Source organism: Vombatus ursinus, unplaced genomic scaffold (assembly GCF_900497805.2).
Source record: "Vombatus ursinus unplaced genomic scaffold, bare-nosed wombat genome assembly UNPS02014884.1, whole genome shotgun sequence".
Taxonomy (NCBI): domain Eukaryota; kingdom Metazoa; phylum Chordata; class Mammalia; order Diprotodontia; family Vombatidae; genus Vombatus; species Vombatus ursinus.
In genome coordinates, this window is record NW_020954662.1 from 592,624 (window position 1) to 615,043 (window position 22,420).

General features: G+C 47.9%; 1 protein-coding gene across 1 annotated transcript in view; it reads left to right on the forward strand.

Moving 5' to 3' along the window:
- Nucleotides 1–17,380, forward strand: part of LOC114028473 (F-actin-capping protein subunit beta) — a 165,400-nt gene extending 148,020 nt beyond the window's left edge. Inside the window, exons 6-9 of the mRNA XM_027842707.1 lie at nucleotides 899–1,015; nucleotides 12,218–12,283; nucleotides 13,350–13,426; nucleotides 17,137–17,380. Coding sequence (XP_027698508.1) covers nucleotides 899–1,015; nucleotides 12,218–12,283; nucleotides 13,350–13,426; nucleotides 17,137–17,224 — 348 coding nt within the window. The 3' untranslated portion in view covers nucleotides 17,225–17,380. The remainder of the gene's footprint in view (nucleotides 1–898; nucleotides 1,016–12,217; nucleotides 12,284–13,349; nucleotides 13,427–17,136) is intronic.
- Nucleotides 17,381–22,420: the final 5,040 nt, after the last annotated feature.

Sequence of the window (22,420 nt, forward strand, 5' to 3'; positions counted from 1 at the left end):
AACCAAAATCTTAAAAAGAGAGTGAGAAGAGGAAGTGTGCAATAACTTTCTCCATGTCAAATCATGGGGCCTCTTACCTCAGAGGAGCCTCAGCCTTGGTCTCCCTCCTCATGTCTTATGCCCCCCACCCTCCAGCCTCACAGCTGCCAGTGTGATATTCCTAATGGCGGGGGGGGGGGGGGGGGGGGTCCTTTTTTTCCCCCCCCCCCCCCCCCCCCCCCCCCCCCCCCGGATGCTTTCCCCCTCGGGGGGGGGGGGGGGGGGGGTTGATCATGTCTGTCCGTCACACACACACACACACCATACACCCATAAATTCCAGTGTCTCCCTGTTACCTCCAGAACCACATACAGACTCCTCTCTTTTGGCCTTTGAAGCCCTCCCTGACTTTGCTCCAACATTATTTCCCTTTGTGCACCCTCCAGTCTGGTCAAACAGACCTTCACACTGCTCGTTCCCCACCACACCCCACCTCCCATCTCTTTGCCTTCATACTTGTTAGTTCTCATTTCTAGAATGCATTCCCTCCTCACCCTCACTTCCTCCTAGATGCCTTCCTTTCTTTCAGAACTCGCCCTAAAGGCTACTTCTTTGCGGAGGAGAGGCCTTTTTGGACCTCTTGCCCCCAACCCTGCCCTTGTATATATTCTGTATATGCCCATGTGTGTACACGTTGCCTTCCCCACTAGAATGTAAAGCCTTACAAGCTGAGATGGTTTCTTGCATTTATCTGTGTCCTCAGTGCTTGGTGCAAAGCAGACCCTCCGCGAATGCTTGTCATTGGATTAACTTGATTAGAATGCATAGCATGTGTTCGTTTCCTGGCTGGGGTCCCCTGTGCACCACCTGGCACTCCAAGCATGCTCTCTCTGACTTCTTCATCTCCTCCCCCCACCAGGAGAAATCCAGCGGCCGCACTGCCCATTACAAGCTGACCTCCACAGTGATGCTGTGGCTGCAGACCAATAAATCGGGCTCTGGCACCATGAACCTCGGAGGCAGCCTCACTAGACAGGTACACCAGCCATCTACTCCCAGGCATCTGCTGGCCTTTGCTGGGTGCTTTGTGGCCATTTCAGTGCTATTCCCTAAGTTAGCAAGCTCTAATTTTTAGTATTAAGGGATGCACAGGTAGACATGACTCAGGCCTTGTCCTCAATTTCCTTAACAATCGAATGGGGGGGGGGGGAATAAGTCAGGAAATGTGTTTGGGAAGAGTTGGTGTCAGTTTGGCCTGAAAGGAGGTGGAGGGAGAGATTCAACAGCAAGAAATGGGGGTGGGGTGTCCCCCTATCCCACAAACAAAGGTATAGAGATATGTTAAGCAAAGACAATGAAGGAAACAGTCGGTGATAAGTGATTCAAGCATTGATGGTCAAGGTCCTCTGCCTCTAGCCTGGTGCCATAACATGTAGACCATCCTCAGGATTGTGTATACCTCTCAAAAAACTAGGCTCACATTCTTTTCACGGCCATAAAATCAACATTCATAAGGCCAAAGGGACCTCTGGAGGCAGGCTTGTCCATCCCTCAGCTTCTGGACAGTGCTGCATGTGTAGTCTTTCAGGAAAAGAGCTACCCAGCCCACTGGACAGAATTTCCTCCTCTTGCTCGGGATCTGTTGTTGTCCTCTTGGGCCCTTGGGGAGGGAGGAGCTAAAGGGACTCCTGAGGAGTGTCATACCACACCCCCACACCCCTTCCCGTCTTCTCCATTCCCCGCCACCTGGGGAATTGGTTGAACTTCACAAATCTGTGTCCGGAGACCGCTCCCTCCGTCACTCACTGCTCTAAACTGTTTATGATAATTATGCCTGCTTTACAGTGACCTGGACAAATATTTAATCCTCGGCCTTCCTAATAGTTTAAATCAGAGCTGTCAAATCATGGCCAGAGTCTGGTTCCGGGCCTGGCGTGTAGGGTGGCCTGTGCCAAGCTAAACTTGAGGCTGATGAGTGGCTGTCCTCAGCACACCTTGGCTGAGGTTGCCTGGCCTGATCCCCATTGCCTTTGCCCTTGGGGCTTTAATGAGGAAATTCATGCTTCTGTCATCATTTTAATGCTGCTCATATAATCCATCTGAGATACATTAAAGTTGAGGCTGCTTTCCAATGTAAGTAAAGGTGAAAAGGAGTAAGAGCGAGGGGCAAAAGTCAATGAGGGCAGCCAGGTATGACCTCTGCGCAAACCAGGCCACATCCAAGGACTGGGCTGGAGCTTTGAATTGAGGATTTCCTGCCACTCAGAAGGTGCAGTAGCCTCAGATGCGGCTTGCCCAGAGATGTGCACCATAATGACTGGTAAGCTCTTGGATTGAAAAAGTGATTTTGTATGCATTTGTATGAATGGGAGGCTATACGTACTGAAAGTCAGCTTAGTGTATTGGAGACCTGGGTTCAAATCTCATTCCCTGCTACTCTATACGTGTCTGACCTTGCTTGGGGCAAATTCTTTAATCTCTTTGGGACTCTGGTCTTTGTGGTGCTTTCCAGCTCTGAATCCTAGAATTCCTGTCCCTTCAGGCAGCACAAGCTCTGAGCAGTTGGGAGATGCCTCTTCCACAATTTCTGGTGACTTGTGGGTGCCATAAGCACAGACACATAGTGCCAGACAGGTCACTTCCAGAGCTGCTGTGGTGGACCAGGAGGCCCATGGTATGGGCCACATTCCTGAGAAGGATGGCCTGAGGCAGGGTAGCCTTATGTACAGTGGAGACTCTTGACCTAGTGAGTGTCTGAAGCAAGACTTGAACTCAGGTCTTCCTGACTCCAGGCCTAGCATAACTGGACCATGGACACACCAGAGAAAACTAGAATGTAAACTCATAAGATAGTAGTTTGGCGGGCCCTAAAAATGCACACAGACCAAACTGGGAGGGCTTTAGAACGTAGAATGTCTGCAGAGCTGGGAAGGACCTCTGGGTAGACAACATTTTAGCTACCGGACTTTAGAGATTTTATTCATCTAACCAATCCCCTCGTTTTGCCCATGAGAAAATTGAGGAGAGAATGACCTGGCCAGGGTAGCTAGTTCTTGGCCGGGCTGGGGCTGGAACAGGTTTCGGGACTCTTGGGCCTTGGGCCTTCCATAGTATCCTTTAATGCAGGGTCTATGACTTCACTCTCAGGGGCTGGCTGGGATGGGCCACAGTGAATGTGCCAGGCTCCCAGGCCTGTTGACCCTTTTCCCTAGGCTCGCCATGATGCTGACACAGTGATTTGTATTCATGTTAATCAGCAGAGTCTGGTCACACATTGTGACTCATCCTGCAGCCATTTGGCTAGGGGCAAGACCCAGGTAACTCAACCATGGCCAAGCTCACAGGCTAAATTGCTCTCTACCAGCACTACTGTGTTAGTGGTATCACAGTGTCGTGTTGGACTCAAGAGGCCTGTGTTCACATCCAGTCCCTGGTATCTGTTAGTAGTGTGACCATACAAACAGAACAATGACCCCCTGAGCCTCACTTTCCTTATCTGTAAAATGGGGGTCATAATCCCCATGTTGACCTACTTCAGAGTGGTTGGGACACTCAAATGAGCCCTTATGTGGAAACCTACCAAAAACCTACGAGGCAGAAGGCACCACCCTTTCTGAGGAAATAAAGAAGCTCCATATTAACTTCTTCTCAAGGTTGAGGTAACTCCCAGGACCCAGAATGGCCCCACAGGGAGCCCAAAGCAGGAAGATATGCTTCAGGTCATGCGTGGTCTCTGGATCTCTTTCTGATGGTCAGATGAGGCTCAGGGTCACTGAGTTCCTGGTATAAAGCTTGCTGCTTGCGAATCATTGGCCAGAATATGAGAGCCTTAGATACCTAAGTGAACACATGGTTATCACTAGGATGACTTTTACATCCTCCTGGGTCATCCTTTAGCCTCCTCTTGGCCCTTTTTCACCCCTCAGCGTTCCCTTCCTACCCTCCCTCCCTCCAGACATAGATTAGATCTTCCCCCTCACTGGAGGCAGAGTCTCCCATTAAGCCATCTTGTCTTTGACCCAGACGTGGATGGAGACCTGGACTCATTAGAGTTGTTCCTTCCCTTTTCCCCACGAGCGCCTAGGACAAGAAGGGCACTTTGGTTGTGGAGCTACATAAACAAAGATGAGTGTCCCAGGTGCCGTGTGCTGGAAGCCACCCTGTTGAAGATTATTTTTAGCTGAAGGTAAACAGACCAAGGCAGAGGAGGTAACTCTCAGCCTCACTTCTGACCCTGCAGGCTACAGTAAAGACCTATGCTAAAGGACATGGCCACGTACATGAACGGCCTCCGCCGCTTCCCTGGGCATTCATTGCCCAGCAGAGATGGAAGTCTGAAGCACCCCTGAATTGGTGAAAACACCTGGAGCCTGCACTGGGCTATGGGTCATCCAGGGGCTGTGGATGCTGGGGAGTGACCTTAGTCACATGGTCCTCAGTAGTTCATCTGACTCCCCTTGTTCCCATCCCCTTCTTGGAGAGCTCCAGCTGGGGAGAAAGCACATCACTTGAGATTAGCTTGGTTCATGTGTGGGCCACCCAGGATAACCCCTCACATGATGTGGCCTAGAGTCTGCACCGGAACCACAAAGCAGAGCATGAAGCAAAGCATTTCTGCTGATCCTGCCCCATCAGAACTGTCAGAAGGGAACTCCCAGCAGGTCGTGGGAAGGCATGGCCATCTTGTCAGAACTGCATGAACCAACTCGGAGTACAAGAGAATCTGGGGTCCTCCACTAACATGTTCTACTGGTGCCTCATCCTAGACCATGAACATGAGGCCTATTAGGCCCTGCCAAGTTGGAGAGACCTGACAGTGGACCACAGGTCCATTTTCCAGAGGTCACCCTAGCTAAGTTCCAAGAAACTCATCAATGAGTTGGCTGTGGCATAATTTTTTGTCCATAGAAACTCAAAAGACCATCACCTCAACTATCAAGCCTACCTTCCTGTATCACTTGAGGGGAATGGCCCTCACACCGAAGATGATTGAGGAGCCTTAAAAGACATGGTGATCTCTTGCTGTCAGACCCTAATGTGAGGAGATGAGGAGATGGGGCCAGGTGAAAAATATATGTAGCAAGAGAAGTGCCAACATGTTAAAGAGGAAGTTGCATCACAGGGTCACCCAGTGTGACAGCTGGAGATGTGGGAAAGAAGAGAGAATGTACGTCTCTGGGGAGGGAGCCAAGGTTTCCGATCTGGGGAATGGCTCTGCAGATGTGCATTTGATGTTTTTTTCAGACTCTAAATATTTAGCAATGAAGGTGGAATGTTCTGCTGAGTGGGGAGATTAGGCCAATCATTTGCAAGCTGAATTCACTTCCCGCCCAGCAATAGTCACCCCATGATATATCACCAGGCAATAAAACACCAGTGGAGACCCCCAGCCATTTATCATAGCACGAAAATCCTCTCTGACTTGTGCTAGGCAATTAGGCAAAACCATATATTTTCAACGAGCTGGAAAAGTCCATTATCCCCTCTTCCAGATGTGGTGGAACAAAGGAGGGCTAGGCTGGGGAAAGGCAGGGAATATATTTTTCACCAAGGGGAGTTTAAAGACTATAGCTGTTGTCATGTACCTAGTGTTCCATAGGATTGTCTGGGTTCAAAACTACAACATGGGGTACTGCTGAGACCGAGCCACAACAGGTATTGAGGGGGCCAGTGGTTGACCATGGTGAGATCTTCCTGGTGGTGACCACTGGAATGGCTAGAAGTTGCTTATGTAGTTCTTGGTTGAAAAGAAAGAGAGAGAGAGAGAGAAAGAAAGAAAGAAAAAAAGAGAAGGATGGATGAATGGATAGATCCAAAGGAGGAGAGCTCTGGAATCATGTCACTGTGCACAGAGAACTCTTAATTCTGATCAGTCCTCCAGTACTCTGTGTGTGTGTGTGTGTGTGTGTAAGAGACAGAGAGAGAAAGAAAGAAAGAAAGAAAGGGAAGAGAGCTGGATTGGTGGACACCACTAATTGATATTGGAAGTTGAGATAATGGAAATGTTCCAGAACGTCTGAGAATCACATTGAAATTTGCCTCTGGAGTGTCTGTAAAAGTGAGTTGCATTCTACCTATCCTGGAAGCTGAGCTGTTTTTAGCATCATCTAAAATGTGTGCCTAGGTCATACTTTTCCCTCATTTGTCTTACATTGTGAGCTGGGAAAACCCCAGCATCCTGGAGAGCAGATACAACTATTCACTCGTGTAATCCACATGACATCTCACAGTTTCTAACCAAGACCTTTTCGCCTAGTCTCCCAAAATCTGGCAGGAAACAGTTGTCCACTCTACTGGATCAGATGGACAAAGGCAGAGAAATCCAGCCAAGGGGAAGGAAACCAACCTGTGAGCTCTGGGGACAGGAAGAAGTGGTGCAGAGCGTCCCAGAAAGCAGCATGCATCCCAGACCTCTCTGCCGAGGTGGTTTTAGTGACAGCATAATTGAATGTGGAGTTAACATAGTGCCTGGCATGGTGTAAGCACTATATAAGTGTTAGCTACTCTGTTCTCTCATTATTATTATTATTATTATTATTATTATTATTAGCTCTGCTGGGGTACTGTGCTCAGCCAGCTGAGGAGTGACCGTAGGAAGATACGCAGTGTTCCCTTCATCTCCTGGGAAATCCTCCAAAGTCATTTCTGTTTCACAATCACTGAAAGAATGACTTTTGAGAGGGTGGTTGATTGGGGGATAAACTGGTTGCTGACTTCAGACTCAACTGGAATCACCTCGTAGAACATCTGTGCGTTCACAACACATAAAAATGTTTTTCTTCTGGCATCAGCTTTTATAAGAATGTAATAACATATGCATAGCAAAAAAAAAAAAAAAAAAAAAAACAACAACCAGTTCTATTTTTGCCTGGTGTACATTGCCAGTGAGCTGATGCTGACCAGGTGTAGAGGAGAGTCAGCAGGAGGTGTCTGTGGGGAGCGTGTGGAAACACATTTATGAGTGTTTAGATCTCCCCTGCTGCTCCTCAAACCTTCCTGCCCTTCCACCCTCTGGCCCCATCACTCCTACCCAAAGTAGAGTTCTGAGGCACTTGGACCCTCACTGAGTTATGGTATTTGCCCCAGTGTGTTCAAATCTGCTCTCAAGGCAGCCCACAGTGTAGAGAGAGCCTCCTTCCACCAGTAAGAATTTCTTCACCTGTCACCTTCTTCCTCTACCACTTCTGATATTTCTTTTGCTTTTGAGCTTCTTGGTACAATTGTGATAGAAATCTGTCCTTGGGGTACTTTTGATATTGTGAGACAAGGAAGAGACAGATAAATGGAAAGAATGAGTCAACCATGTGAGTTTGCCCATATGATCAGGACCCTGTGCCAAGAATGCTGTCTTGACTCCAGTCCCCTGCTGTTCGCTCCACTGGGGCCCTTAACTTCTATCTTGGCCTATGCCCTTTCCCTAGGGCTGCCAGGCATTGGACTGCCAGCCTCTTCGTGGAGCCTGGAGGGTGGGCTGGGGAGGAGGGTCTACTTAATAGTGGTGTGGTTCATTTGGGCCAGGAGTGTCTTTTCTTCCAGCCCCCGACTTTTATCTTCACGAGTAACAGTCCTGTTTCCCCCTCCCCCCCTAAAAATAAACAAAAAACAGTTCTCTAAGCTTTCTTCACTGTGGGCATAGAAACCATTTCTAGTGGAAAAGAGAGGGCACAAATCCAGTGGGTTTGTTTCCAACAGTTCCATTTTAAAATGGGTGGACACCATCCCTGCCCTTGCTCCTATGTCTTCCTCCCACCCCCTAAGCAATGTTGGTTCAACATATATTTGAATTTGTTGTCTTGGAAATCAGGGTTTATTCATCAAAAGTTTGTTTCAACAGACATTTGCAGCCCTGTATAGTGTGACATGTTAGACCAGAAGCCCTATTGAGCTCAAGTTAACCTTTTAGTTTCATGTCTTTGAGAAGAATTTTTATACCCTTAACCTATCTACCCCTAATTCCACAGAAGGGCATTTCCCAACATCTAGCTTGGCCTGTCCAGGGGTCCCCCACAGGGGAATTATCCCATCCCTTCTGTGCCTTAAAAGTTACATAAAGCTTTCTGAAAATCTGTACTTCTAAGGAGAGTTTCTTTCTCCCATAACTTGTCAAAAAGAAGTAGTCATCTTATATTCTGCCTTTCCTTTCTTTTTGCATTTTTCAGTCTTTCAGAAAAGCCATCCTGGTAGAACCCAGGGGTCTTAGTGTCAAATCCCAGAATTGGCCCAACCTCCAGAGGTTTTCTAATGCCACCTGCCACCCAGTGCAGGAATCCTCACAGTATCAGCCCTGAACAAGGAGAGGTCATCCAGCTTCAGCTTGAACACAGGCAGCTCATTCCTTTTATGAACAGCTCCAATGGTTAGAAAGTTCAACCTTGGTGTTAATCTCCCTGTAATTTCTACCCAGTGACCCTGGCTGGTTCTGCCCTCTGGAGCTGCACAGAACAGGCCTCCCCTCTTCCACATGCCGTGCCTTCTGATCATTTTGGACAGAGAAATGTTGTTCCTGGCAGTCTTCTCTCTTCTGTGTTTAATACTTCTAGGGCTTTCAGCCATTTGCCCTCCTAGCGTGTTTCCAGATCTTTTACCATTCTGGTTGTGTTCCAACTTGTCAATATCTTCTTAGCTGCCCCTCCGCCAGACCTGACCAGTACAGAGAACAGGGAGACAGACCATCGCCTTATTGATACTTAGGATAGTGGGACCTAAGCTTGCATCAGCTTTCTCAACAGCCACCTCTCACACTGTTTAATCAGATTCACAAAGCCAGTCAATATATTAAACACAGAATCTACCAGGCATGGGTCACACAGCTAGTTAGTGGCAAGGCTAGGACTAGGAAATAGCATTTGTAAGCCAGGCTAGCATACTTTTCACTCTGCCATCTTGTGTCTCTTACTTGTAAAATAATAATAGGAGGAGAAACAAGAGATCATCTGGTCAGAAAGCTATGAACCAAATGGTTTTTTTAGCTCACAGACCATACAACAGCAGCCATCCGGCTATATTTGGCCTTCTGGCCATGGAATGCAGCCCCTGAAGGCCAACCCTGTAAATCAGGCATCAGTCATCGATAGATAAAGAACTTGTGACAGGTTCTCTCCTTACTGGCAGGGTCACAACTCAGTCAGGTCGTCAGGCCTGATGTCTCCGTGCCAGTACTGACGAAGCTCTCTCTGTGTCCATTCAAGGAGGATTTGTTATAAAGTATCAATCTTAGACATGCCCTGCCATGATGCCTTTCTTAATCCATCCAGTGCCACCCATACAAATCCATACCTGGCCCACTCAAGTCTTGACTTCCATCAGGTTGACACAGGAAGTCCACCCAATTTGTTGGGGTTCTCCTGTGAGTTCTCTTCATGGATACTAGGGCTGTCTGCTGTTCACCCATATTCTTGCCTCATAGGATCATGAATTTGGAAACAGATGGAAGGAAACGAGCATTTATTAAGTACCTAATATGTGACAGGAGTTGTGGTGCTAAGCTCTTTACAAATATCTCATTCGATCTTCACAATGACCCTGGAGATAGCTAGTATTACTATCCCCATTTTAAAGTTGAGGAAACTGAGGCAGGCAGGTTAAGTGACTTGCCCAAGGTCACATATCTAGGAAGTATCTGAGACTGGATTTGACCTGAGGACTGCCTCACTCCAGGTCCAGAACTCTTATTTGTCACCCCCATCTTACACTTGAGCCAACTGATTTTTGAACCTAAATACAGAACTCGATGTCATCCTGTTGGTTGCAGCCTATTGTCTGTCCCTGCCAGGATCTTTTCTAGTCATGATTCTGTCAGCCAGTACATTAGCTCTCTTTCCCAACTTTGTATCATCTCTATACCAGGTTTGATAAGTCTCCTTTCCCTCTCCTCATCCCAGTTGTTGATAAGAATGTCCAACAGAACAGGACCAGGATTTGGCTGTATACCACAAGTGACCTCACTCCAGGGTGACATGAATCACTCGACACTCTTTGGCTGTGATTGTTAAGTAATTCATGCTAGAATTTTGCTGGGGACCCCTGTCATGCTTACTGGTATTAATTTTCCAGAATCTACCCTTTTTCCCCCCTTTTTGAAAAATCATAACCTTTACTTATTTCCATTCCTCCTCAGAGATTACAGCAGTGGCTCTGTGATCACATCTTCAGGCCTCTCTAGTACCTAGGAGGTGATTGGTCTGGGCCTGGAGACATAATTTCATTTATAATGGCTGAGTGTTCTCTTACATAGCTTAGATGTTCTTTTCCACTCATTGTTGCCAGGCAGAGGGAGCTGACTTGCATCCTTGGTGAGGAAATACAGTAGTCAGGGATAGATGGAAGTCTGAGGGGAAGCAGTGAGCAGATTGCAAGCTCAGTATGAGTCGATGTGATATGATAGGGTCCAGGTCTCAGATGGTGGTAGTCCTGCTGTCCTCTGACCTGCTTAGGACACATCAGAACATTGGCCCCTGTTATAGTTGCCACATTTTACTAAGGACGTGGATAAGCCAGATTGTATCCAGAAGGCAGCCAGGATGGCAAGAGAGCTGGAGGATGTGTCCTATAACAGTCAACTGAAGGCCCAAAAATATTTATAGCAGCATTTTTTGTAGTAGTTGTAGTAATAAAGCACTGGAAACAAAGTAAATTCCTGTCAGCTGGGGAATGATTAAACAAATTATGGTACCTGAATGTAATGAAATATTAGAGTGCTGTAAGAAATAGTCAAGATGATGAAAAGGACAACTCATGAGCTGATGCAAAATGGAGTCAGCAGAACCAGGAGAACAACATATACAAAGGACCACAAGAGCAGGAAGGAGTAGCTGCCACAGCAAAATAATTGAAATCAAGTGCTACAGAATTGGAATGACCAGTCGTGGCCATGAGGAAGCTGTGACTTGGGAAGAGAGGGCCTTCGTTAAGTGCTGACGGCGTGCTAAACATTGGTGACACAGAGATGGTAAACAAGACAGTGTGCTTTCTGGACAAGCATCTCAGAAGGGGAAGGGCCCTCAGAGGCCGGCTTATTTAATCTGTATCCCCACAGGAATTCTCACTTCACATGACAAGTGGTCACCTAGAAGGAAAGGCTTGAAGACCTCTAGTGAGAGGGATCCCTTTCCTGTGGCAGCTCTTCCATATGCGAGTCAGACTTTTTGTGATATGCCAACCCCAGATTGTCTTCCCACATGGACTCTTTCTTCTTCTCCAGCTTCCATGTTGGGCATTGTGAAGTTTTGGTTCCAGGGTTCTTGAGATCTAATTCAGCTGCTCCACTCATTCATTTTATGACCTTGGACCCGAGACTCTCTCTTTGTCTGTTTCCCCATCTGAGAGGCAACAGAATAAATTCCTCCTCTGTCCCTGCTGATGGCAGTGCCAACAGGGTGAAGGTGCACTGCCCATTGGCCTTGGAGGGTACAGTCCACTACCTGGCTTCCATTTGACCCTCTGTCTGATGTCCCTGAAATCCTGGAGGCCAGGAATCTGATGCCTCTTTACCCTGCTGAGTTACGGGATCACCCCTCTGGGTTACGTTAGCCTGCCCCCCAGAGGCTCACTGACAGTGAGGATCTCTTGAAGTCCCCTTCCACACCTGACTGGCTCACAGATCCAGAGACTCAACAAATGCCCTCAGCATCAAATCAGTCAGGCTTTGGGAGGTTGGGGCTCCCCTAGAGGCTGGGGATCCTTTTGAGGTAGTAATCTCCGAAAAATGGGCTTTCTTCCTTTCCTTCTTCCCTGTTCCACCAGTCTTCCTCTGTCTTCTTAGTGATATTGCAGAAGGTGGGGGGTGGGGGGGGGCCCTCTTCTACATAGAGGAGAAAACAAATTTTCAACTTCTCTGCCTCATCCCATCCCCAAACAAAACCCACTCCTGTGCTTTACCTCTCCTCTTATGCCCCACCCCAACTCCAACTCCTAAGGTTTCTTATTAACTAATGTTTGTAAGGTGTGTTTTGGGGAAGGGGGGAAGGTAGTAGATTTTAGTCAGAAGGGACTTTGAAGGGCATTGAGTCAAATCCCTCATTTTGCAGAGGAAACAAACAGATCCATAAAGTTTTAGTGACTTGCCCAAAGTCAACAAGTAACAAGTAGTAGACTGAGGTTTTGAGCCTGGGTCCTCTGACTCCAAAACTAGCTCTCTCTTCGTTTAACCCAGGATTTTGATCAACACCAGACCATTTGGATGGATACCCTTTTGCAGTAATGCTTCTCAATTACATGGAGCCTGTCTGTATTTTTACAGATGGAGAAAGACGAAACCGTGTGTGACTCTTCCCCACACATAGCCAACATCGGACGCCTGGTAGAGGTAAGCACTCGAAGGGCCCGGGGCTGTGTTGGTTTGGGCACTCTCCAAGTGGGAAGCTGAGGTTGGGATGGCCAATTTGAGCGAGTGTTTTTTGGTGCTTTAGTCCAGGGTGGTCCCCATGGCCAAATCTCTCATTCCATTGTTAGCCCCAAAACCTGTTGGCCACTCTGGGGCCTTTGACTTGACTTTCTCTAGAACCAAAGACTTCAGAGCTAGGAGGGATCTTGAGATGATATTTGAAAAGAGCTTGACACAGTGTTGGCCCATAGTAGGTGCTTAATAAGTGCTTGTTCCTTCCTCTCTCCTTAAAGAGATGATAACATTCATCCCATTCATTTTACAGAGGAGGAAACTAGGCAGGGAAAGCAACCTAGCCAGAATGGCAGGCCTGAGATTAGAGCCCTGGCCTGCCTTCTTTCCCCTTTCTCCAGCTGCATAGCAGCTCCAAGAGGTTTTCTGCCTTTTAGTTCTGGGAAAATCTTCCCTGTCCATCTGGTTGGATGTGGGCTGGACCACACATGACAAAGTCACCTTTTCCTCATAGCAGCAGTGTGGAGCTGGTTCCCCAGAGCCTGGCTCACTTTCCACTTCCCCATGAGCTGATCTGTCCCTGGTTTGTCGAATGCACGTGGAAACCTGGAGTTACTAAGAAGAATGACCTTTTGGGGGACCAAAGCTGGTCACTGCTCTAGAGTGACTCAGGCCAAACCAGGGCTCTTCCTGCTCCTTCTGACCCCGTGGCAACAAAAGGAGGAGAGCTGGCCCCAGATTTCCATTGAACAAATCTCTGTGGACTGTGTATGTGCAGACCCAGCCTTCCCTTTCTGGACCCTGGCTGAAATAAATGGATTCTGAGGTCCCTTCCAACCCCGGTGTTCTGAGTGGCTGTGCTGCTTCACCAGTTATAATTGAGCCTTGGTGACCCACAGGGGTTGCAGCGCTCGGAGGAACCTCCCTCTGACGGTCACAGACACAGGGATGGAATTGTGGGGGTGAAAAGTCTCTGGGTAGGTGAGGATCTTCAGACTGCCGACCATGATTCCCAGCTGACTCTTTCCCTTCTTAGGATATGGAAAATAAAATCAGAAGTACGCTGAATGAGATCTACTTTGGGAAGACAAAGGACATTGTCAACGGGCTCAGGTAATATACTCCTCCATCTTTTTCTGAGTCCTGAGTGGTGTTGGGACCGTCCTCCCTGGCCTGTTTAGCTCCCTCCATCTGCCCCCTGGCTTTGCTGTCTGTCGGCTGGTCGGTTAGTGGGCCTGCATGGGCCCTCTGGCTGACGGCCAGAGCAAGCCCACAAGTGTTGATGAAGCCTCATCCCTAAGTCCTCTCTTTGCAGAGATAGTGAGACCATATCAACACTAGCCACATTCATATGGCCTCTTTTAAGTGGCGACAAGAAGGCTAGTGACTAAGAAATGTAAATTACTTTCATATTTGATTCCCTGGGTATTACTGACCAGGGTAGGTAGGATTTGGATGGGGTTGCCAGAGGTTCTGAATATGCCCTCAAGACTTACCTAAATCACTGCTTTATAATTTGAAATGTAAAAAGAAATCTCCCCTTGAGTCCCCCTTCACCCATTTATCTCCCTTGGAATTTTCCAGTCCCCAACTGGGAAATCCAACCCCATTCCTTCCAGCTGGGGGATTTTGCCTGGCGTCTTGGCAACACCACATCCCTCCTGTTGCTGTTAGAGTGACTTATACCTCACTGTGGTTAGGGGAACTCCCTGGTCCTCAGGCAAAATGCTCAGTGGTGGCCTAGGTTCCATGGAGTGAGAGACCCCTTGTGACACCCCCACCCTCTTGGGACCCTGTCTCTAGGCAGGTGGCCAGCCTCAGACTCATGCACATCTCCAAGGGGGACCCAGGAAATGTATCTTTAGTTTCCTCTCCCCTCCCCCCTTTTTTCCTGCCTGATGCTGTTGAAACTCTCTGGGAAAAGCCAGAGCAGGGCTGTTCACTCCAGACCCGACCCCTAGTCCCTCACCTAGGGGAGGGGCTGGGGCTGGGGTTTCCCCTCCTCTCTTTCTCCTCCCCTTGTTTTTCTGACTTGTGAGTTTGTTTCTGTCCTTCATTTTTCCTTTGCTCACTGCAGGTGTCTCTCCTCTCCCACCCCCTGTCCCTGGGTCCCTGTTCTTGGCCCATTAGCTTCACTTATTTCTAAACTACTCTCTGTAGATCTATTGACGCTATCCCTGACAACCAAAAGTTTAAGCAGTTGCAGAGGGAGCTTTCTCAAGTGCTGACTCAGCGCCAGATCTCCATCCAACCCGATAACTAAGCCGATCCAGGTACCCGCCTGCCTGCTGCAGAGGCGCAGGGAGGCTCCTCACTAAACCCAAGTGGTCCCTGTGTACAGCCACTAACCTCCCACATCCTCGGGGGCTGATTAACAAACAAGCACCGTAATCCTGCAGGCTCCTGTCATGTCATGTACCTCCTGTAACAACTAGATGCTCTCAAGTGTGGGGGGTGGGGGCGCGCGCACTCGTGTGTGTGTGTGTGTGTGTGTGTGTGAGTGTGAGTGTGAGTGTGAGTGTGAGTAGGGGTGGGCTTGTGCGCCTCTACACACCTAGCAGGGGTGTGCATGCATGTACCTGCCCATGGGTCCATTATTTCCATTCTGGTCAGAGGTCGAGATGTGGAAACATGGTCACTTTTTAGTTGAGTGTTGCTCTAAGAGGGACTAATTGCTCTTGAGCCAGGAGCCCCTGAGTGATGAGGCCGTTTGTCCACATTCTTTCTCCCACTGCCTCCATTTGGCTCCATGTCATGGAGCCAAAAGAACATTGGGTCTGGAATTGGAAGATCCGGGGTCCTCTTCTGGTGTTGCTGCTTAGTGGGCTGTGACTTTATTCATTCACTTCTGCTCTTGGGGCCCGCGTCTCCCCATCCATAAGAGGAGGGGGTTGGGCCCTCCAGGTTTTAAGTCTTGGCTTGTGGTCTCATTTGGTCCAGTTGGGAGCCCCCTGAAATTGGCAGGTTACACCTTTCCACTGAAAAGAGGGAGAACAGCTCGGGCTCAGAGCAGTGAAGCACCTCACTGAGGATGGCTTAGGATAGATGGATCAGAGCCCATCGCTTGACACACTTCCCTGGAAGCCGGGGATGTTTTAGAAAAAGGCATTGCCAAGAATCAGGCCTACTTGCATCCTTCCTCTGGATCCTTCACTCAAAAAAAGAAGGTCACGCTGCCCTTCCCTGAGGGAGTCTGCTGCTGCCCAGCTTTCCAGGAGACTCTTTCCTTGTGGCCCTTCTCCTCGAGGAGCAGGACTGGCTGACCTCAGCAAAGATGCCATGCCATGCCATTTCTCTGCCTGGCCTCAGGGCAGGCAAGACACCAGTGCCCTTAGCAGTGACTCTTGGAGCCCCAATCACCTTACTTATTAGGGACAGACTCCTGATGAGTTACAGATGTCCCCTCATGATGCTTCCCTGAGAGAAAGCGAAAGACTCTTGCTCGCTGTTGATGGCCAGGAGACATAACTGCATCGATGCGGGCAGCACCTCCAGAGAGAAGGAACGCCGTAGTAAACAGAAACCCTCCAGAAAGGCAGGTCTGCATGGTCAGCCAATGTAGAACCTAGCGTGCCCCCATGCAGGGCTGGAGTGAGTCCGCTCAGGGCAGGCAGACCAGATGGACGATGGTCAGGAGCCCCTGCTCTCCTAGCGTTTCTCCCTGTCTGCAGTGCGGCCTACTCCTCTTTGGCCTCCCGTGGGCTCCAGGATTCTCTTGGAGAGTGCCGTCAACATGGCCTCCTAACGGAACTAGAGTCGGAACAGTGGGGGCTGTCGTTTAAGCTGTATTTCCCTCTTGGCCAGTCACCAGCATTGCCTGTTGTCCCCTCTTCTGCTCCTAAGCTGTTCTCCCAACTCCTCAGACATTCATTGAATTGGACCATGAGCCAGCCACATTTGGGCTCACCTGGCCCTGGATGCTCTTGGTGCTTTTTCCTTTGTATTTCAGCCTTTCTGAGGCTAACTTAGGTGACAGGGCATAGAGGCTAGGGGAGAAGCAAGACTAGGGAACTTCTTTTCCAAAGCAGCAGCGGCCATAATCGAGGCAGACATCCAAAAGGGAAGGAAGCAAGCAAGCCTGGCAGATTCACCCACTGGGGCTCTGGGGAACCTGTGCAGGTCAGCTCCTTTTACTGCAGCCGTGGGGAGTGTTGGCATGGCCACAGACCTGGTGTTTCACAGCGAGGGCACGGGCTTCAGGGCTTCTTCACGACATAAAGCCTCCCTTGACAAGTCTTCTGTGCTCATGCAGCCCACCAAAGGCAGGCGCCACTAAAGCGCTTTTGTTCTCAGACTGCATAGCTGTCTCTGAGTCCTGGCGCCCATCGTCAGGGCTTCTTGCCTGTGTGCGTACCAGACCCCCAGGCGGCCAGCCTGTGGAGGCTGTGAACCCCCTTCCCCACATAATCAGAATGGACCCCCTGATAGCTATCTAGGGAGCCTTGGGCCTCAGGTTAAGAACCCAGAAACTACCCCTTCACCACCCCCATGTCTTGGGACTCCCAAAGGCCTTGCCTTTGCCTAATTCTGGTGTGCTCCGAGCCTGCACCCTGCCCCTCAGCTCTGAAAGGTGCTGATGATGGGGGAAGGGGGTGCTGAGCCTTCTCTCCCAAGAGTATGTGTAGCTAGGAGCTATACAGGTAGAGAAGGCCAGCCCTCGGCTCCCGAGATTGAATGTCTCTGAAAAGGGTGAAGTCAGGCCTCCCCTTCCGCCCCACCCATGCCAGGGGACTGTCTGTCCCTCCTCCTCCTCCTCCTCCTCCTCCTGGTCCAGGTGTCGCCTAATCCAGGGTGTGTTTTTCTTTTTCCTTCCCTCCCTACAGGTCTGTGCAGACTTTTGCAGACAAATCAAAGCAAGAAGCCCTTAAAAACGATCTGGTGGAGGCTTTGAAGAGGAAGCAGCAAAGTTAAACTATTCCTCCTGCTAACAAGCCGCGCTGTGCACTCACTAGATTCCTTTCTTAGAGAACTCTGCCTCCGCCACCCTCCCCCCACGTCACATAACAATCTGCTTCCGAGCTGGCCATCTCTCCCGTGAATAAAGCTGTATAAGCCTTCTCAGTCTGAGACCGACTTTCCACCACATTTTCCTACAAGACCTTCCTTCTGGGTTTCCATGGAGACCACGAGTTGTTGTTGGGTTGGGTTTTTTGTTTTTGATTTGTTTTTGGGTTGGTTTTTTTTTTGTTCTCTCTTCCCCCAGTGTCCCCTTCCCCCCCCCCCCCCCCCCCCCCCCCAGTCCATTTACAGGCATCAAACACAGTCCATCTGTCTGTCCAGGCCTGCTCTCCCACCTTTTTGTTACAATGGTGTAAAAAATGTAAAACAAAAAAAATTTATGAAATACTGTGGTGTGTGAAAGAGGAAAAACTGGAAGTCCAATTCCACGTGTGTGTGGGAGTTGTTTGGGGTGGGGGTGGGGGGACCCAAGAGGGATTGTGAGGGAGGGGAGGCAGCTCTGAGAGGAGGCTGAGGTGGGTCCTCAGTGTTGTTCTCTAGACTTACCCCCAGTCCCAAGGAGACGCTATTTTCGGGGGAAGGGTGGGGGGTAGGGAGCGGGAAATCTGCTTTACCGTTCTGCTCTTCTATCTAGCCTGAATCCAGGCGCTTTTCTGTCGATTTTTATGGAATGCAAAAAGGGTTTTTTTGTTTTATTTTGGTTTTTTTTGTAAAGCTTAAACTGAAAAAAAAATTAAATAAAAATAAATCTACATCTTATACTTGAGCCTCCATACTTAAGAAAAAAAAAAGAAAACATCTAAAAAAAATAATAAAAAGAAGCTGGGAAGCAGTAAACATCTACCTTCTTGATTTATTCCCTGGTCTTTCTCTAGCTTGTGGATTATTCAGAATTCTGTGCACCAGCGTGGTAGGATGGAATGGGCATTGAGGATGGGTTCTGGAGCTCAGGCTGGGCTTGTCCAGGGCCAGAAGTGGCTCCTTCCCAGCAGTTTGTTGGGCATGGATCTGGCGGGAATATTGATCTTTACCAACTCCTTTTCTCTCTGCTCTCATGGCATACTTAACATAGGATTCAGAGCTTCATTTAATCCAGACTCCTTCCTGCAGAAGATAACAGGCCCAGTGAGGTGACATTTAGATCAGGTCACAGAGCAGGAATTCTAATCCAGGGCTCTGGCTGCTGCAAACTCCACCCTCACTCCACAGAGGAGCTTTGTTGCTGTCTTCAACACCCCCAGTTTGTCCTCTTTTCTGTTGTCTAGCCCACACCTCTCCATCTTCTCCACAATGAAATCTAAACTGCTAAAATCTAGATACGGCTTATAGCTGTTTTTCACTAAGGGGCCTAGTAACCCTGTCAAAAAAGGCAATAAGTAAGGTTAGTCTGGCATGACCAGCTCTTGAGGATTACCATCTTATCTTCCCTTTCTAGATACCCACTAACTATTCTTCTAAAAATAGATTTTGAGCATTGTGTTAGGAATTGAAGTTAAGCTTACTGGCCTCTAGTCGACAGACTTCTTTCTCCTCCCTTTAAAACACCTGTCTCCAGGAGGTTACCCTTTCCACAAACTTTCAGAGAGCACTAGCAGATCCTAAGCTATCACAATTCCTTTAAGGAGTCACAGATGCCAACCATCTCTTCCTGCTAGCTTGAACTCATAACACCTAAGAGAGCTCTACCAACTCCCCATTTATTTTGAGTTTGAACCCCCAATAAGCCATTTTGTTTGGGCACTGTTCTCTCAGGCTCACTGACCCTAAGGAAGATACAAAGTTGAGATAAAGCATGGTCCTTTATTCTCATGGTGTACACAGTCTAATAGGGGCAATATAAACGTGAGTAATATGCAGTATAACATGATTAGTACATTAGAGATTTCAGAACAGTGCTATGTAAGAACCAAGGGGGAAAGATTGTTGCTAACAAGGGATCAGAGAAGCAAATGAGTTAATATTTGTAGAAGTGCTTAGCACAATGACTGGCATATAGTAGGTGCTATATAAATAAGTACTTATTTCCTTTCTGAAATAAATGGCATTTAGCTGTGCCTTCAATGATGGGTAGGATTTCAACATCTGAAGAGAGGGAGGGAGGAGATCCCAGGCATAGGAAACTGAACGCAGAGATGGGAAAATGTGGAGTGTATTAAGGGAAAGAGATGGAAGGAGGAAGGCACAGAGTAGACTTGGTAGGAGTGTACCTTGTATGAAAGGGAGTGTGAGATATAAGGTAGGGTAGCACCAGATTATGGTGTGGTAGAAAGTTCTGGGCAAAGGAGAGAGAGTTTCAAATCCTGCCTCTTGCCATTTATAGGTATGCACTTAGTTTCATCTGTAAGTGGGGGGCTACTTTAGAAATAACTAATGTTGAACTTTAAATGTTTACAAAAGCACTTAATGCAGCCAAACTCTAGTCTCTCCAGATGTTGTCCAGCAGTCTCCAACGTGATCTGGTGCCACCCTACTTCATCTTAAAGTAGTCAATTTAGCATTTATTCAGTACCTACTATGTGCTGGGCACTGTAGTAAGATTCAGGAATATGAAAAAGAGGCTAAAGAGAGTCCCTGCCTTCAAAGAGCTCACAATTCTCCCCACATGTGGCATAGCTCTTCATTTGATCCTCACAACAATCCTCTGAGATAGGTGCTATTATCCCCATTTTACAGATGAGGCTGAAGGGTTCATTGATTTGCCCAGGATCATTCAGTTACTAAGTGTCTGAGGCAGATTCTAACTTGGGTCTTCCCGACTCCAAGCCCAGCTCCATATTCACTGCACCACCGAATGAGATGTTACACATCTTTGCAAAGTTTTATGTCAATTATTCTTACACATCTAATAAGAATTTGAGACGCTATCCTCATTATAATAATATCACATGAAAAGTGTTGTAGATGCCAAATGTTTTACCTTTGAAGTGGAAAGTTACCACTTATAAGGTAGCATATAATCAAAGGTTTCGTAAAGAAGGGAGCTCTTGAGTTCTGAATTAATGGAAAGGAGAAAGTGTAAAAAGAGAAGAGGGACCAGGATAGGTGCCTTGAGGAACAATTTCATGAAGGATGAGGAAGAGGATGAATCCAGGATGTTAAAGGCTCCTTCAGTTCTAACACGCTGCGATGCCGTGGGCAAACATTGGACGGCCCTGAGTTTCAGGCAAAGGAGTTTGTCCTTCATCTTCAAAGAGGACCAATGACATCACAGGGTGATGTCTTGACTTGTGAGTGAGTTGCATTTAAGTGAGGCAGAGCCGTACAAAGTCTTCAACCTCACTCTCTTCCAGAGTCATCGAAGTCCAGTGGCAAGACAAAAGTCAAGACGACTTGTGATGGCCCGGGATGCAGTGGATGATGTTGGCGTCTTCTATGTCTGACCAAGCCCTAAGTGCTCCACAGCACCTGCTTTAGCCACTACCATAGCCATTGCAGCAAATTGTGCTCATCCTCCCACTCCTCAGGGGAAGTGTTCACAAGCTTTCACGGACATCCCTGTAACTCACCAGTGCGTTTGAGGCCTGTCTGTCATCCTCAACTTTGTTTAGCCTGTCTGCCCTGAGACAGGGTTTACCGGGGTGTGGCTGCTGCCCATGATACAGCTCCTTGGAGCCACAGCTGAGAGTTGGGTGGCAGGTGGACACCAAAGGCAGATAAGCAGCCCTCACACCAAGGTGTGGTGCATAAGAAAGAATAGTTGGGCCACATGCCAAGAATGGAGTGGAGGGAGTAGGCAACAGAGCTATAAAACTGTAATTCTCAGATCTATTTATCCAGCCCTAACCTCTTCTGACTCAGTTTTACATCTCCAACTGCCTATTAAACATCTTGAATTTTCCTGTAGACATCTTTAAGCTCAACTTGTCCAAAACTGAGTTCTACCTTTCCCCAAAAACCATCTCCCTTTCAAACGTCCTTATTACTGTTTAAGACACCACCATCCTCCCAGTCAACCTGAGCTCACAACCTTGGTGTCGTCCTGAATTCCTTTCTCTTATTCCCCTTATCCAATTTGTTGCCAAGGACTTGCCAATTCTCCCTCCAAAACATCTTTAATATATGTTCCCTTCTTTCCTCTGACACAGCCATCATTCTGGAGCAGGAGACCCTTATTACCTCACATCTGGATTATTGAAAGATTCTCCCAGTCGGTCTCCCTGGCTCATCTCTTCCCTCTATAATCCGTCCTTCACTCAGCTGTCAAATTGATAGTCCTTATTTGCAGGTCTGACCATATAACTATATCCAATCAGGGAATTCCAGTGACTCCCTATTACCTCCAGGATCAAATATAAAATCCCCCAGTTGACTTTTAAAGTCCTTCACAACCTAGCCGCCTCCTACATTTCCAGTCTTCTCACACCTTACTGCCTCCCTATCCCTCATTTTCCTTGGCTATCCCCATTGCCAGGAATTACCTCCCTTGTCTCTGCCTCCTGGCTTTCCTGGCCTCCTTTAAGTCCCAACTAAAATCCCATCTTCTGCAAGAAGGCTTTCCCAGTCCCCCTTAATATTCCACTTGAAACGGTCTCCAATTTATCTTCTGTTATCTTGTTTGTACCTAGTGGTTTGCATTTTGTCTCTCCAATGGAACATGGGCTCCTTGAAAGTAGGGACTAGTTTTTGCCTCTCTTTGTATCCTCAGTGCTTAGCACAGTGCCTGGTACATAGTAGGAGCTTCATAAATGCTTGTTGACCTCACAACTTCTAGTGTGTACTTTGCAACAATCTGTTCAGATCCAGGTCACTTTGTAAAAAGCCTCTTTATCCGACCTATGAAATACCCTCTGGCAATTCGAATCCATTCCCAATCCAGTGAATGTGCTTACTACACACCAGGCACCATGCTAAGTGTTGGACATAAAATGGGACAGCCCTGGCCTTCGAGAAGCTTGCATTCTAGGGGAGGAGGTACACAATACAGCATGTTCCCAAACGAGAAAACACAAGATGTATACAAAATCAATGCAAGACAGTTTTTGTAGAGAGTGGATGACAACAAATTGGGAGCCTTGGGAAATACCTTTTGTAAATGGGGCGTGCAAAGAGTTATGCAATGTGATGCTTCGAGGAGGGAATGGGCGCAAACAATAATGGACATTAAGATTCTAAAGCCAATGTAGCCAGATGCTTCCGAGCTCATTCTTT